The sequence below is a fragment of the Hyperolius riggenbachi genome, chromosome 1, assembly GCF_040937935.1.
Source record: "Hyperolius riggenbachi isolate aHypRig1 chromosome 1, aHypRig1.pri, whole genome shotgun sequence".
NCBI classification, from domain to species: domain Eukaryota; kingdom Metazoa; phylum Chordata; class Amphibia; order Anura; family Hyperoliidae; genus Hyperolius; species Hyperolius riggenbachi.
The window spans coordinates 471,638,055-471,654,791 of record NC_090646.1 but is presented as its reverse complement, the minus strand read 5'-3'; the positions used below and the strand labels follow the sequence as shown (position 1 = coordinate 471,654,791).

General features: G+C 41.9%; 1 protein-coding gene and 1 long non-coding RNA gene across 2 annotated transcripts in view; one reads left to right on the top strand and one right to left on the bottom strand.

Annotated features, from left to right (window-relative positions):
• POLE (DNA polymerase epsilon, catalytic subunit) overlaps positions 1 to 16,737 on the bottom strand; it is a 118,785-nt gene that overhangs the window by 3,966 nt on the left and 98,082 nt on the right. The window contains exons 38-45 of the mRNA XM_068240609.1: positions 16,338 to 16,558; positions 16,018 to 16,219; positions 14,020 to 14,193; positions 9,742 to 9,867; positions 8,755 to 8,887; positions 6,928 to 7,129; positions 6,669 to 6,803; positions 2,069 to 2,262 (exon numbers count right to left, since the gene is read on the bottom strand). Coding sequence (XP_068096710.1) covers positions 2,069 to 2,262; positions 6,669 to 6,803; positions 6,928 to 7,129; positions 8,755 to 8,887; positions 9,742 to 9,867; positions 14,020 to 14,193; positions 16,018 to 16,219; positions 16,338 to 16,558 — 1,387 coding nt within the window. The remainder of the gene's footprint in view (positions 1 to 2,068; positions 2,263 to 6,668; positions 6,804 to 6,927; positions 7,130 to 8,754; positions 8,888 to 9,741; positions 9,868 to 14,019; positions 14,194 to 16,017; positions 16,220 to 16,337; positions 16,559 to 16,737) is intronic.
• Positions 1 to 16,737, top strand: part of LOC137521433 (uncharacterized) — a 33,798-nt gene that overhangs the window by 7,990 nt on the left and 9,071 nt on the right. The window contains exon 2 of the long non-coding RNA XR_011022122.1: positions 2,844 to 2,970. This is a non-coding gene — a long non-coding RNA (uncharacterized lncRNA). The remainder of the gene's footprint in view (positions 1 to 2,843; positions 2,971 to 16,737) is intronic.

The following is a 16,737-nucleotide window of genomic DNA, read 5'->3' as shown; positions in this document are numbered from 1 at the left end:
ACAGACATACGATAACGATCATTCGTTCTGAACGACGAACGATGTTAAAGGAGGTATCGGCCGATGATCGTTTGAAGAAAGGCTACTTTGAACATCGTTCGTGTACGAACGATCTTGGAACGAGCGTTGCGTGCGCAACATGATGTATAAACTAATTTCAAACACAAGTGTCAAAAAGAACTGTTTGAGCATGTGCAAAGCTTTGAGAACGAACGATCAACGACCGATCGTTGTACAGACATTACTTTTTGAACGATGGTCGTTGGAAAAGATCTGGCAGAATGGATCGTTCTTTACCAACGACATATCTCGTTGGTCGTTTTAATGATCGTTCGTCCACTTTTTACGAACGATCGTCGGGCAATGCCGTCGGTAACGATCGTTTTAAACGGCTATAGTCGCATGTCTGTACGCACCCTTAGTCGGAGAGTTAATGGCTTGTTTGCATAGAGATAACAACTGGAGTTTCTTAACTCTCCCTGTACTGGAAACAATTAGACTGATGTATCTGATCTTAATGTTTTATTTCTTAGCTGTACTACACATACAAATCATATTATAATTTTTTTTTCGCTTCAGTGTCTCTATAAAACTCAAAAAATTGTCTACATGGAGAGCAAACCTAAAATGCACAAGTATATACACTAGAACAGTGTTTTTCAAAATGGCAGCCATGTCATCCTTCCCTGTGTGCGTTATTTTTATTTTTTTAATCCTTGCTGTCCTGTTTTCTCAACTTCTTGCTGTGCTCATGACTCGGGGCAGCACAGCAGATCCGCTCTGATTGGTCCGCACCACCAGGCCAGTTCCATTCCAATTGGTGTGTGCCACCATTCCCATAGCCGCGCGCTGATTGGTCCCTTGCCTTGTCAGTGCACTCTAGTGGAGCAGGTGCAGCACATCCTTTGGAGCCGAGCCACCACTTGTTTGGCAACCACAACGTGAGAGAAAGTAACAATCCATTCTCTACCTGAAGGAGTCAGATGGAATGTCATTCAAAAGGTTGAGCTTGAGCTGCTAAAAAAAAACATGGGCGGGGGGGTGGATTTGATCAGAAGGCGGGCTCCTAATAAACTTATTGTGGGACATGGGTTTTATTCAGAAAGGTGAACATAAGGGGGGGGGGGGGGGGCAAATATAGTCAAAAGAGTCACTAGTGAACACATTGGGGGGTGGGGGTTCAGAATGGTGAGCTTCTAAAAACAGCATGGTGGGGGTGTGTGAGGCGTGGGGGGTAGTGTGTGTGTTAGAGACACACACTCCCATTATCATAAGCACACTGACTGCAGCAAGTATTTATGGGGGTGCCCAGGCCCCAAACCCTCGTCAATTTTCCCTGGGAGGGCTGGCAGTCGGCAGTGGTTCCATAGATCTCAAGGTGAATTCTATTAAAAATCCATTAGCGGTGAGTGGCAGAACTAGGTCCTACTCTGATCAGAGAGGAATCTATATGTTGGTAAACTCTGATGGCCAACTGCCGGCATATGCCCACCTTTAGTGTTGTCACCGACTGCCCTCAGAGAAGCTTACAATAATCCCTGCCTGTATTTAATACTGACATCTTCTGAAGTACTGTACAGAGTATATATTCATATCATTTGGGACCGTTGGGAGCTATGCTGTTTTAGTGTGTGAGAGAGTGAGTGTGTGAGAGAGTGAGCGTGTGAGAGAGTGAGCGTGTGAGAGAGTGAGCGTGTGAGAGAGTGAGTGTGTGAGAGAGTGAGTATGTGTGTGTGTGCCCAAACATGCACCAATTGTTTGGGGTCATCGTTATCAAATCTGCTGGTCATCTGTGAAAAATGATGATGTTAAATTTGGTCGGCGGTAGATAAGACAGCCCACAGGGGTGCCTCAAAAAAAGGTCAAAATAGCCAAGTGTGCCCTCAACTGGAAAAGTTTGAGAGCCACTGCACTAAAACATGGTTTCTCTGCATTATCATAGTATTTACCGCTTTATTAATGAATGGCCACATACACCCCCCCCTCTCTCCTGTTGAGAGCATCAACTCAAGTATCCCTAGATGCATGGGAAAATTACAAGCCACATCTTATGGTACTCTTGCCTCACCTCACAAACATATTTTATAAACTCCAGTGCAGGGTTATTGAGAGGTAAATAGGATCCAGGTAAAATGGGGAACATTTCAGAGGGCTCAGTAACATGGCGAGTCCCCGTCACCTTCTTCTGTATCTTTTGTGTGATTGTGAAGAAGTTTTGTGTCAGCTCGTTTGCTACATAGTCTTGTGAAAAGGTGATCAGACCTACGGAGGGCAGATAATGACCATTAATCTTGTAACATAGGCAAGTACATTAACAGTAAAGACACTATAAAATGTAGTAAATAAACCATAAAACATTTTTCATGACTGGAAATACTAATGCCACACAGACAATAGCTAAATAAGTCATTAGAAGGTTGAGGGTCACATCTAATTCCAGTGGCAGATATAAGGATCATGGCACTATTTTAGTTTTTGTTTGATTTTGGAAATGTAAAGCTGAATTTCAGCATCCTACATCACACCTCATCTGGACAAGCCCCTCAATAAAAAGCAGATACTCTCAGACCTAGGCCTGGTTCACACTGCAAGAGCTTTCTAAGCGCTAGTGAATTTAAAAGCTCATGCAATGCTAGGGGTGATTTTTACAAAATCACATCGCTCCAGTGTGAACACACACATAGGATAACATTAGCAAGAGCATTTAAAATCACAAAGCGCTCAGAGAAGCTCTTGTAGTGTAAACCAGCCCTTACAAGCTTCCAGGGCCTTTCTCAATTCGGTCTTCAAATGATCACTGTTAGTACTAAGAAATCTAAGTATGTACATTTTATTTTTTCTAGTTTTAGGATTGGCATTTTTCAGGTGTGCCCTAATGATAAGTTGAATTCTGGAATAGAAGGAGCGCATACATGCTCTGGGTGAGTGACTCTGGAGGTGTTGGAAAAAAAGCATCATCACAACAGCCAGGTAAGTAGCATTTTAAAAATAAGCCAACAATGGCACCTTCCATAACGTAATATATTAACCTCTTGAGGACTGCAGTGCTAAACCCCCCTAGTGACCAGGCAATTTTAAGTAAACTGTGCCACTGCAGCTTTAAGGCTAAGCTGCAGGGCCGCACAACACAGCACAAAAGTGATTCCCCCCCCCCTTTCCCCCCCACCAACAGAGCTCTCTGTTGGTGGGGTCTGAACGCCCCCAGATTGTTTATTTTTTTTTTTTACAAATATTTTTGTTCCTGATTTTATAAAAAAAAAAAAGTATGTTCCTTTAACAGATTCCCTCCCTCCCTCCTTCCCCACAGCCAGCCAATTGTGGCGATCGGCTGTCATAGGCTTCTGCCTATGAGAGCCGATCGCTCTCCAGTGTCCCCAGTACAGCGCTGCTGCCGATCGCAGCGCTGTACACCGAAATAGACGGCGATCGCGCCGTCTAACAGTCTCCCAAGCGGCAATAGCCGCTCGGAGACTGAAGGCGGGGCGGAACTCCGCCCCACAAGCAGGAGATGCGCGTGCATCCTGCGCGCAATCTCCTGTTTTAGCTGGCCCCAGGACTTTACGCCAATCTGCGTTAGGCAGTCCTGGGGCTGCCGCCGCGGCCACGCCCATCGGCGTGACGCGGTCGGCAAGAGGTTAACCACCCTGGCGTTCTATTGAGATCGCCAGGGCGGCTGCGGGAGGGTTTTTTTTTTAATTAAAAAAAAAACTATTTCATGCAGCCAACTGAAAGTTGGCTGCATGAAAGCCCACTAGAGGGCGCTCCGAATGCGTTCTTCTGATCGCCTCCGGCAATCAGAAGTAACAAGGAAGGCTGCAATGAGCAGCCTTCCTTGTTTGGCTTTCCTCGTCGCCATGGCGACAAGCGGAGTGACGTCATGGACGTCAGCCGACGTCCTGACGTCAGCCGCCTCCGATCCAGCCCTTAGCGCTGGTCGGAACTATTTGTTCCGGCTGCGCAGGGCTCGGGCGGCTGGGGGGATCGGCGGCGGCGATCAGGTAGCACACGCGGCTGGCAAAGTGCCGGCTGCGTGTGCTGCTTTTTATTTTATCAAAATTGGCCCAGCAGGGCCTGAGCGGCACCCTCTGGCGGTAATGGACGAGCTGAGCTCGTCCATACCGCTAAGGTGGTTAACCACCACTACAGTTTATCTAGGTCCTCTGAGACTTCATCTAAGCTACGAGGACATAGATATACGTCTTGTAGATGAAGCACCGCTGTGCACGGTTGGGCATTGCTCCTGTGCACTCCTCTAGCACTATCTTCTGCAGCACTAATTGGTGAAAGGGGATATATGTTCCATGAGCCAATAAGATTGATTTTTAGTATTAAAATTGCCTTTATTTTCTCAGTTTATATTTCAGAATCAAATATCTTCACCATAAATTGAGACAGGAACATAATTAAGTTTTGTGATAAATGGTAGAAATAGCCATACACAAACAAAATGTGTGTTTTTTTATCTACAGTAATGCTTTTTATTTTTAAACTGGAAAAAGTGAAACTGAGAAATGTGTTTTTTTTTCTATTTCTTTCCTCATTTTCCAATTAAAAAGGTAAAAAAAAATGTCATACAATGAAAGCCTAGCTTGTCTCGAAAAAAATCTATATATTTCATTTATTTGTTTTAAGTATGGATAAAGTTATTGCTGATGAAATAGGGACATAGCTAAAATTTCAAAACTGGAAACAAGGTCTGGATGTGAAGTGGTTAACAGAGGGTTTTAAAAATAGATGTATATGAACAATTCACCAGATTTTAACCACTTCAGGATCACAGGTTTTTTCGCCTTCAGGACCAGAGCAATTTCATTCGCCAATAACTTTATTGCTACTCATCACACTGACATGATCTATATATTATTTTTTGCAGGACAAACTAGGCTTTCTCTGGACAGTACTTTTTGCTAACCATTATTTTATTTATATGTATTTTGCAAGGAAGAGGTAGAAAAAAATGAAAAAAAAAAAAAACACCATTCTCAGCTTTCAGCCATTGTAGTTTAAAAATAAAACGTGCTATTGATGATGAAACAGACACATTTTATTTGCTCATTTGTCCTGTTTATTACAACGTTTAAATTGTGTCCCTAGTACAAAGTATGGCGATAATATTTTATTTGGAAATAAAAGGTGTCTATTTTTCCGTTTAGTGTTTTTTATATTATAATATTTATTCTAAGACTTTAATTACAAAATCCACAGTAATGACATACATATTAAATTCCCTAAGGTAAATATATATATATAATATATATATATATATATATATATATATATATATATATATATATATATATATATATATATATATATATATATATATAATTTTTTTTTAATGGTGTATTTTTTTTTTTTTTTTTACAAGTGTTATTTTGGTAACTATGGGGTGGGGAGGAAGAGGTTAAAAATGTATACAAAAACTATTTAATTACCCTATGGTTTAGCGTGTTAGACTGTTTTTGGATGTATTTTTACTTTTTGGCCACAAGATGGCGGTATGGAGTTCTTTGTTCCGTAAATCTAACACCTAACGAAATGTTTACATTTTGTTTCTGGGGGGGATTTTTGTTAATGAACACTGTGAGTCATCGCAGACTCAGTGATCGGGGATGGAAGCATTCCCCGATCACAGAGGTACAGGACAGCGGCAATTTCGGACGGGAGAAGTACGGCGATCGTGGCGGTGACAGTAAACAAACATACTGCAGACGCTTATCTACTGCAGGGGCGTGGATAAGCTTCTGCAGAATCCGGAAGAGGTTAAGCAATCAAGGTCATAATATTCTCAATCATTGTTGGCATGATGAGATATGTGAACATTCTTCATAAAATACAGTATTGTTAATTAGAAAGGGTTTGGCCATGCAGTCCAGCAAGCCATGTGTTTAAGTCAAATAATGACAAATTAAAAAAAAAAAAAAAAGTTTTCGCATTTTTCATTCTATTCTGTGCCAAGGGGTGTACTTACTTTTGTTGCCTATGGTTTAGACATTAATGGCTGTGTGTTGAGTTTTGATAGGACAACAAAGTTACATTGTTCTACAAGCTGTACACTGACTACTTGGCATTGTATCAAAGTGTCATAACTTCAGTGTTGTCCCATGAGAAGATATAATTAAATATTTACAAAAATGTGAGAGGTGTACTCACTTTTGTGAGAAGCGGTATACAAAAGTGTACTCACTCATCTGAGTGGACATTCTGGACAAGATTTACTTATCTCTCCAAGTAACACAAAGCAAGAACACTGAGGTACAGGGCTGTAGAGTCGGAGTTGAGAGGTCTGAGTACATTTTGGGTGCCTATTGTTGGAGGCGGAGGTTTCATAAACTGATGAGTTTGAATCAGGTGATTTTTGTGCAGACTCCACAAACCTGCTGAGGTATTTAGCATTGCAATGTTGTCAGTTTAATAGGTCTCCCTGCACACCATCCAGAAAAAGCGCTGTGCTGAAATAAGACATGCCTCACACCATCTCCGATTTATGTACCAGTTTCTAAACTGCCACAGAAAAAAGTTGACGGGTGGTACGTGCATCATAAAGTCACAGAAAACCATTGTAAATAAGCTAATTTGTCCTGGATCAGCATCAGCTTGTGGTGCTCAACGTCCAAAATAGTCTGCCCATATTGAGAAACACTGGCTAGCATTATGTGCGCCCTTACCTGGCATGGCTCCACTTTCTCCAACTGCCTCTTGAGACACCACCTGGCTGTTCTGCCTGCGTTTGATAGGAGTGCTGCCAGGAGCATTACGTCTCATCTCTTCCCTCATGCTATGGTAGACAGCTACAATATAAGCTGCAAAAATCAAACATCCCAAGTTATGGAGATAAAAGCTTTGGGGGTTTCATGCAAGGTTCTTTAACTTGAAACATCTGAATTTAACTAACTCTATTTCACATACACAGAAAGCACCAATTACCTGAGACAATCATCAAGAAGTAACTCTGACATGAGGCTGCCTGGGGCAGATATTGCACAATATTCCAGTTATTCTCCAAGCTTTCCTCAACCTGGTCTTCTGATTCTTCATTATCTGAGGTCACTTCAGGTTCTTCTTCATCCTCCTCCTCACTGCCCTCTTCATCATCCTGTGATTTCTTCTTCTTCTTTTTCTCTTCATCCTAAATCAATAAAAATAATAAAGTATAATAAAAGAAAAAATACAAAAAGCTTTACAGACCACTATCACGAAAAGTCACCTCATGGGGAATTCTAAGGGTTTTCTTTATTTTCAAAAGCACTTAGTAAACCGCACTGCTTGGTCCGACTGCCAGAATAGTGTGCAAACCGGTAGGGTAGGCCGGCTTGCATCTTTGTATAGATCCTCTCCAGGGAGTGTGTTTGTAAAGAATAAATTAAATACTGAGGATCCCCAGTGAGGAGATGGACTAGTCAAAAACCTGTCAGTCCCATCAGATTTCTACTAACTACTGTAAATGACATCAAAATAGGGGGAAGTCATTAATACATACAAAACAAAAACAGAACATTTATATCTCGCTGTTCTCCTGGCGGACTCAAAGCGCCAGAGCTGCAGCCACAAGGACGGGCTCTATAGGCAGTCGTAGTGTTAGGAAGACTTGCCCAAGGTCTCCTACTGAATAGGTGCTGGCTTACTGAACAGGCAGAGCCGAGATTTGAACCCAGGTCGCCTGTATCAGAGGCAGAGCCCTTAACCATTACACTATCCAGCCACTGTTTATAGTGCATTATACTCTGGAAGAAACATACATTTGTACATATTTACATGTATCATTTAACTTCATCAAAGCTACCTAAAATATTTTTGCGAAATTCCCCCAAAAAATTAAATCGGGAAAATCCTAATAATTCAGGAAAGGTGTATATAAACTGTGTATATAACCAAAGTAGTGAGCAGAATTCCAGTTTCCTTGACCATATACACTTGATACTGCCAAATAGGCTGCTTCCTCTGTTCTCTACTGGTAGAAAGGTCAAATCATGTGTGGCCATGTTACCCTCAGTAGTTGGAATCATGCATGCTCAACTACATTTCATAGCATTCCTTCACTATAGAAGGAACCATTTGTCTACATAAGAAAGTAGGATTTTCAGTCCATCTTCTAAAAGAAATCTCCACAGGCAATAGAGGTCTAAATGGCTAGGTACATATTTGTACGCAGACAGAGCTACACAATCTAGTTTGAAAAATTTGGTTCCAAAGACCACTATAATTTACACCAGGGGTCTCAAACTCAATTTACCTGGGGGGCCGCAGGAGGCAAAGTCAGGATGAGGCTGGGCCGCATAAGGAATTTCACAATCGCAGTGCATCGCCGCCTCTGCCCGCCCCTCTCACTCTTCCTTCACAGAGAGGGGCGGGGAGAGGCAGCGATCCGTGCGGCGATTGACGTCAGGAGGGGCGGAGCTGAAGCTGAAAGCTCTGCCCCTTCCAGGAAATGCCGGCGGATTGCCCCCCGGGCGATTTGGGGGCTCTGCAGCCCTCGTTTAGCGGCGGGGATGCGGCGGATTACTTGGGAGCACTGAAGCGAACTATAAGGAAGCTTTTGCAGGCGAGGGCCACAAAATATTGTATCGAGGGCCGCAAATGGCCCGCGGGCCGCGAGTTTGAGACCCCTGATTTACACTAATAAACCACAATTGCTTTAAGAATTTTCCCAATTCATCTTTCAATGCAAATTATAATTTACACTAATAAAATGCATTTGCTTTAAGAATTTGCTCAATTCACTTTTCAGTCTAGTTCAGGCATTGCGTTCCTTACCTCTCCATAGTGCACGCTAGCAGGAAGTTTGCCTTTGATGCCTCCATAATTGGCAGGGTCCATCCACAGCAGAAACTCCCAGCAACGTGAAAATGAGATGGTGAGGGAATGAAAGAGCTCTCTGGAGTGAATACTGTAATAAAAATAAGGTTAAATTATTGAGCTAAAACATCTAAATTTGAGGACTTCCCCCAGGACATCACTAGTTTTATAAAATGCTGTGGCCAGACTTTGCCTGTGCTCACTGCCTCAAGGATTCAGAAGACTTGATACAGATTATTGAGATGCCCCAAACTACATTACTATTGTATTCTAGACTTACTTGACAGGTTATCTGAAATCGCAAGCCTAGAGAGGAACATAGCAGCACTGCACTCGTGAGAACCCTCTTCCATGGCAGGAAGCTGTTACTGTATAAATTGCCATCTAACATCTGGCTCTTATAAATGAGACCTTGGGCTGGAAAAACTGGTATAAAGAAAGTTTGGCAAAGAACGTCAGAAAAGTTTGAAAAGATACAGCTGACTTGGATTCAGTCAGTGTGCATACACACATCCCATTTTGATTGGCCAATTACTGACCAATATTACCCACCTCCACGTAGTATGAGGGACAACTGATTTTGAATACTATGAACAGATTATGTAGGTGAACGAACGTCATACTACATGGAAGTTGTAAAATTGGTCAGTCTTTGACCAATCATAATTGGATTTGTGTATGCACCCTTAGGCTAGTACTCCGGTTTCTTTAGCCCCAGATTGCTAGCCATGAACGGCACAACTCTCTCCGATCTCAATATAGCGATCCTCTTAGTTTTGGTATAACTAAACTATCTGTCTTTTTAACTATGCATCATTGGTACTTAAGTTACCCTGTCAATTAATCCTTTGAACAGTTTCCACTGTTTGTAACATACATGACTGCTTTGTTATATTAAATCGTATATTAAAATTGAAGTATCACAAATTTAAGTCGTAAATTTACCTGTTGGTAATGTACTCAACATAGCCGATGGCATCTTCTACCCGACGTTTCTTAGTGCACAGGATAATGCGATTGAAATTGGCATAAATTACAGAAGAGCCCAGTCGCTTAAATTCAGCTACCAATCTTTAAAAAAAATAAAAAAATAAAACTTGTAGTTTTCTTCAAGATAAAACAGAACTTCTTTATAAAGAAACAAAAATTGTAACAAGTATATTTGGGAGAGAAGCCCTGCCTATACAAAGCTGAATAACATTCAATACTTACGTGTTAGCTCATCTACGGTGGATTTGGCATTAACAGCTGATCCAACTGACTGACAGGCATAGGGGATGAGAATTTAGTGTTAGGCATAAGAGAAATTAGAGTTTAGTGTCCGGCAGGGGAGAGGACAGTGTTAGGGCCCATTCACACTTGAAAATGGCAAGACGGTAGCGCGTATCGCTACCATTTTGCGTGGGTTATTTTACTGCGATTAGCGTGCTAAAATCACTGTACACTCTCGCGATTCCCGACAATCATGATCAGCGCTTTTATAAGCACTGTATCACGATCGCTCCAGAATCGTGAGAAGATGCTGCAGGCAACATGTTTTGTGACTGCCGTTAATCACGAAACGCCCGCGCACAGCGGCAATCGCGGCAGTGAGATCACAGCCATATGGTTACAATTGTGCTAGAATTTTAAAAAGCGATAGCGCTTCTGCGATTAGCTGGAATCACCCACTAATCGCCCTAGTGTGAATGGGCCCTTAGGCAAAGGAGAGGGTAGTGAGCGCTGCTGGCCAGATCAGCTGTTTGTGCCAAATCTGTCGTCCATGGGCTAATACATACCAATAAGTACTGAATATTTTCCCTTAAAGGGACACTTAAGTCAAACAAAAAAAATGAGTTTTACTCACCTGGGGCTTCCAATAGCCCCCTACAGCTGTCCGGTGCCCTCACCGTCTCCCTCCGATCCTCCTGGCCCCGCCGGCAGCCACTTCCTGTTTCGGTGACAGGAGCTGACAGGCTGGGGATGCGAGTGATTCTTCACGTTCCCAGACACATTAGCACCATCTATGCTGCTATAGCATATATCATATACCATATAGCAGCATAGAGGGTGCTAATGTGTCTGGGAACGCGAAGAATCACTCGCGTCCCCAGCCTGTCAGCTCCTGTGTCACCGAAACAGGAAGTGGCTGCCGGCGGGGCCAGGAGGATCAGAGGGAGACGGCGAGGGCACCGGACAGCTGCAGGGGGCTATTGGAAGCCCTAGGTGAGTAAAACTCATTTTTTTTGTTCGACTTAAGTGTCCCTTTAAAGCGGTATCGTCACCATAAAAATCAAATTTCAACAGCCACTGGTCTGAGTGTATTAAGTGATAAAGATGCTAATCCTGCATTCAAAACTTTTTCTGCTGTTATGATTTGGAGTTATCACATAGGTAAGGAGCACTGGCCCTTTAGTAGTCGTGCCAAAGAATTGCATGCTGGGGGTTCTTTTTATCTATAACCTATTCCTGCCATAGCTAATCTAGCACTGCACTATTCTGAGCACATACTGTAACTCTTATGATCCTGGGATCTTTTGAAGCCATTCTGCATACTTAGGAATCACAGCTCCGAGAGCTCCATAGTCCCACTTTTGCCTTCACTTTCCACATCCTCTCTAGTTTCTGTCTTCTGGACCTGGCATTTTTCCAGATTCTCATACTCTTGAAGATGGCAGTTATCTGCTCTCAGGACCTGCAACAACTTTGCACTAGTGTTACAGTCTCTCCCTTTGTTCAGGGCCGGTTTAAGCAACATTGGGGCCCCAGGGCAAAATAAACCTGGGGGCCCCCCCAACATATACCCCGGAACAAAAATCGGCATTAGGGGACCTTTTTTGCAGCTGGTATAGTCAGGGTGTGAAGTCCCAATCGGTCGGAGCTCCACATTCTGGCTATCCCAGCCTGCATGGGGGACAAGGGGTTAAAAAGTTTCAGGAGGGGGACCCCACATAATTAAAAAAAAAAAATAAAAAAATTCCCACACTCTAAACATAAATTTTTTTTGGGATAATAGAAAAAAATGCCAGGGATCTTCATACAGCCATATTGCAGCTGTATAGCGATCCCTGGCCAAAGCGCTGCGGCTGCATATAGACCCCCTGGAAACCCCGTCAGGAAATTTATTGCGCTTTCGTTTGATGCATGTAAAATTACACTACCGTTAGGTTTGCTACTAAAAGTGACATTTACCACATTTAAAAGTATACTTTTTTCCTTCGAAACTTTAAAATCGATTTTATCAAAAACTATAAGGTCTTTTTGAGAAATTGTTTTTTCCTCTTATTCCTAATGATCTCCTTAACATATCCTGCAAATTTAGGGTTTCTAGCATTTAAGGAGGATTTTCTATCAACCATTAAAGTCGGCAGGTTTTTAAATGTGTATTTTTTTACCTTTGAAACTTTAAAATCGATTTTCTCAAAAACTATAAGGCCGATTTGAAAAATTTTTTTTCCTCTTGTAGCCACTGGGGGCCCCTACAAGCTCTGGGGCATCTGCCTCCTCTGCCTCTATGGTAGCGCCGGCCCTGCCTTTGTTATATGTTCTTCCAGTGCTATTCAGGTTTTGTTGATGACTCTGCAGTTGGTGTTATGGCACTGCAGTTGGGAGCACAATTCGGATGGTTCTTTGGAGAACAAGACATTTATCTTTTTGACCTCTGCTTCTCTAGTGCATCTCCTGACACTGATCGCTAGTGCTATGGCATTTGCTTAGCAGATTCTAAATCATCAGATGGAGTCAGGCCCTTGTATTACTCCAGCTAATCTTGAAACCAGAGAATGTGTTACACAAATAGTAGAATTCTGGGTTTCTCTAGCTATGTGCACATGCCTTTTTCCGCCCTATGTGGCATTTACAATGTTAAATTAAGAATCCATAGGATAGTTACTCTAAATATCTAGAGGACAACCAAGAGATGCAGGTTAGGAAGAGAAAAAAACACACAGAAAAAAAATATGTCAAGTCTTAGCTTCTTTCGGTCTTAGAAGCTAGGATAGCCGATTTTCATTCATTTATGTTAGCAGTTATTTACTATTTTGATCCTATAAAATACCATATATACTCGCATATAATCCGACCCACCAACTTTTCCCTGAAAAAACAGGGAAAAATGATTGACCCCCATATAAGCCGGGGGTAGGAAATGCTGGATTGGTGCAGCCCCCCAGTGTGTCCCAGTATAGCTAGTATAGTGCCCAGTATGGGTAGGTAGTGCCTCAGTATAGCCAGTATAGTGCCCAGTATAGCCAGTATAGTGCCCAGTATAGGTAGGTAGTGTCCAGTATAGCTAGTAAAGTGCCCAGTATAGCTAGTATAGTGCCCAGTTTAGCTAGTATAGTACCCAGTTTAGCTAGTATAGTGCCCAGTTTAGCTAGTATAGTACCCCAGTATGGCTAGTATAGTAGCCAGTATAGTGCCCAGTATGGCTAGTATAGTAGCCAGTATAGTGCCTAGTATAGCCAGTATAGTGCCCAGTATAGCCAGTATAGTGCCCAGTATAGCCAGGATAGTGCCCAGTATAGCCAGGATAGTGCCCAGTATAGCCAGGATAGTGCCCAGTATAGCCAGGATAGTGCCCAGTATAGTGCCCAGTATAGCTAGTATAGTGCCCATTATAGGTAGGTAGTGCCCCAGTATAGCGCTCCCCCTGCATCGTCAAAGCAGCAGCTCCGGGCGCGCTGCTGTGATACACTCTGCAACATGAGAAGGGGAACGCGGATTAGGAAGCGGCCGCTGCCTAAGCTGGTAATAGCAGCGGCGGCCGCGGGGGGAGGGCGCGGACCACCCGACCACTAGACCACCAGGGAAGACTCGCATACAAGCCGACCCCCCAACTTTTATAGCATATAGCATTTATAGCATTTATAACATTATAGCATAGACATGAATCTGACAATTATCGCATTTTTTATTGCCTTGTTAATGCAACTAAAATAGCTAATATTGATTATAATGTATGCATTGGTGTAAGCATGAACACTATTTAATGTTTTTGGTAAAGTGGTGGTGCCACTTATTTACCACTCAGCAGCTATATTGCCAAGAGAGATTTTTATAAGGTTGTGCACTAATGCAAAATAAAGTAAAAAAGGAACAACTTTGTAAGATACATTAAACAGAGGGGAAAAAATGAACAAAATGGAAAAAGAAAAAAACAGCTCTGAAAATCGCTTTGCAAAATCGCAGCTAAGCACTTAGCTAACAGCACTGGTGCATCAAATAGTTATGATAGTTACATACTGAAGGAACAGTTTTTTCATCATGTTGTGTAGAGTTCGATGAAGGGCAGGGTCATATAGCAGAGAGGATGGAGTACGCAGCCATCTATAGAAGTGCATAACTTGGTTGTCTGCATAAACATTGTGATACTGGGTAATCTCTTTTACCCATCCTACTACCATGCTCTTCAGAATCCTACAAGGAAAAGGAAAAAACATTTGAAACAGACATGAGAAACTCCAGCAGACATAGCAAAAGTATTTGCAATGCGTTAGTTACAGAACAAGAATTCAGACATAAGCTCCATCCACAAGATAAAAAACGAGAAGAGAAGGAAACAAGCACAAGATAAAAAGGTAATAAAGAGAGGAATTAGAAAGGTGGCAATACACCGGCAGCCAAGATAGCTACTGATCATGTAAAGACTACAAAACTGGGGTAGAAAATCTCATCAGACAAGACAGACAATGGGGCGGGGGGATAATCAGATGGTTTAAAGGGGAATGAAACCCAGCATCTCCTCTTTTCTCTAATAGATTATTTACAGCATATTATATGCAACCAGCATTTTTTTTTTTACTAGAACAGCATTCAAAGGGTTACACACAGGACTTAGAAGTTCAATGCCAGCAAAGCTGGATGCATCCGAACTTAGATAATGTTATTTTGTATTTAATTGTATCAAATGAGGAATGTAAATAAACACTTCTCTGACACGGCAGGCTCTGATGAACAAAGTCAGACAATCAGAAAGCATTTCATCTTAAGTTAGAAGATAAATAAAGCAGTTATAAATAATATGCAAATTCAGCTCCCAGGGCAAAAAAAAGTGTACTTTGGGAACGTATAATTTTTAAATGAATAATACTTATGCACAAAAGCAAATATGATAACTGTATGGCATATAAAAAGGAGGGAAACATGTTTTTATGGATTATTATGTCAGGGTTTTATACCACTTTAACTGTGTCTACCTCCTGTAAACAAAAAGCTAAGACAGAGAGAAGCAACTTTTCTTTATGGCAGTTCTAATACTTTCTTGATTTTTCTACGACTTCCAATGAAAGACATTTTAAAAGTCTCATTGCTTGTAGTTCCATATTAAATATGTGGGGGTTTATCACAAAAACGAAGTACCAGCTTCTCAAATATTAGCTATACTGCAGATGCACAGCGGCATTTGCAGCTCTTTTACAGACCACTCAAGGTCAGCACTATGGCTAGTTGCTTAGTAGGGATGATCAATGGTATGCAAATACTTCAGAGTTTATGCAAATTTATGTAAAGGTTTATGCAAATGTATGCAGCTTGAAATTGGACCAATTAAGTCCCACCCCGGTTTAAACTGATTGGTCAAATTTCAAGCTGCATACATTTGCATAAACTCTGAAGTATTTGCATCTCTTTGATCATCGCTATTGCTTAGTGCAAGGGTACCATGCTCGCCTTACAATACTATATAACCATACTTGTGTGGTCCCCATAAACCAAAAACAGTAAGAATTGTGAGCCTGACAGACAGTGAATTAGGTTACTAGTGCAATGTTCTAATCACACTATTACAGAAAAAGTATATAAGGCCCAGTGCACACCGAGCGGATTTGGATGCGATCTGCCGGCCGCATCCGCCTGTACTGTAAATCCGCTTGGCTAATGTATTTCAATAAGCTGGTGCACACTGGCGGTTTGAGGTTTGTAGCAAACTGCAAACGTGCCTCCTGCTGCACGTTTGCTAAAAACCTCAAACCGCCGGTGTGCACCAGCCCATTGAAATACATTAGCCAAGCGGATTTACAGGTGGATGCGGCCGGCGGATCGCATCCAAATCCGCTCGGTGTGCACTGGGCCAAATCTCTGAAATCCGCACTAAAAAACGCTAGTTTTGTGGATCTGCTAGCGGTTTTGGTGAGCACTGGGCCTAAATGAATAACGGCAACACTCAAAACCTTTATTAATTGTAATTTCAAATTTTTCAATAAAAATCAATGTTAAAAAAAAACAAAAAACAAAAACCAATACCTGAAGGTGTTTGAGCACAAAGCTGTTTCATCGTAACTTGCTACAGTATTGGCCTGGTTCCCAGAAACCATATCTTCAAGAGACGCCTGCTGAAGTACATCAAAGCTTATGCCAATGCTGCCAGCACCTTCCAGGTCATTAATGTGATGTGACTGCAGGATGCTGTTAACGGCCAGGCTCTGAATGTCCAGTTCCACACACACTGAAACAATTACAGTAATGAAGACAAATAGAAAATTACTAACAATTCATGAACATTAATTCTACGAAGGCCGGCAAAAGACAAGGGTGACAGTGTTACAATTTAAATTCATCCATACCAGTGCTGTAACAGCCAGGGTTGTTGATCTCCACAGATGCCCTTTCATCAAACTCCATAACTAGTCGGTTGTCATCTGCCTCTTTGCCTCCAAGGTCAGGTCGGGAGCTTGGTGAAAGCCACAACAGGTGGTTGTGCCGTTTAAGATGTCTTGCGAAAAACAGGTCTGAACCAAATGTGGAGACATCATCAGGCAGATTACCCACAGGAAGGTGATAATACCTGGGATTGGGGTAAAACAAATTCCTATCAAAATATGCACAACACAATCACAGGAAAGTAAAATAGTTTATAGATTTGTATTTCTACGCAACAAAATTAAAAACATTACAAATGTAATAAAAGATATAAATGGTTAACCTCAAAATAATTAAACTGATCTAATATTGTGAAGTTCTATA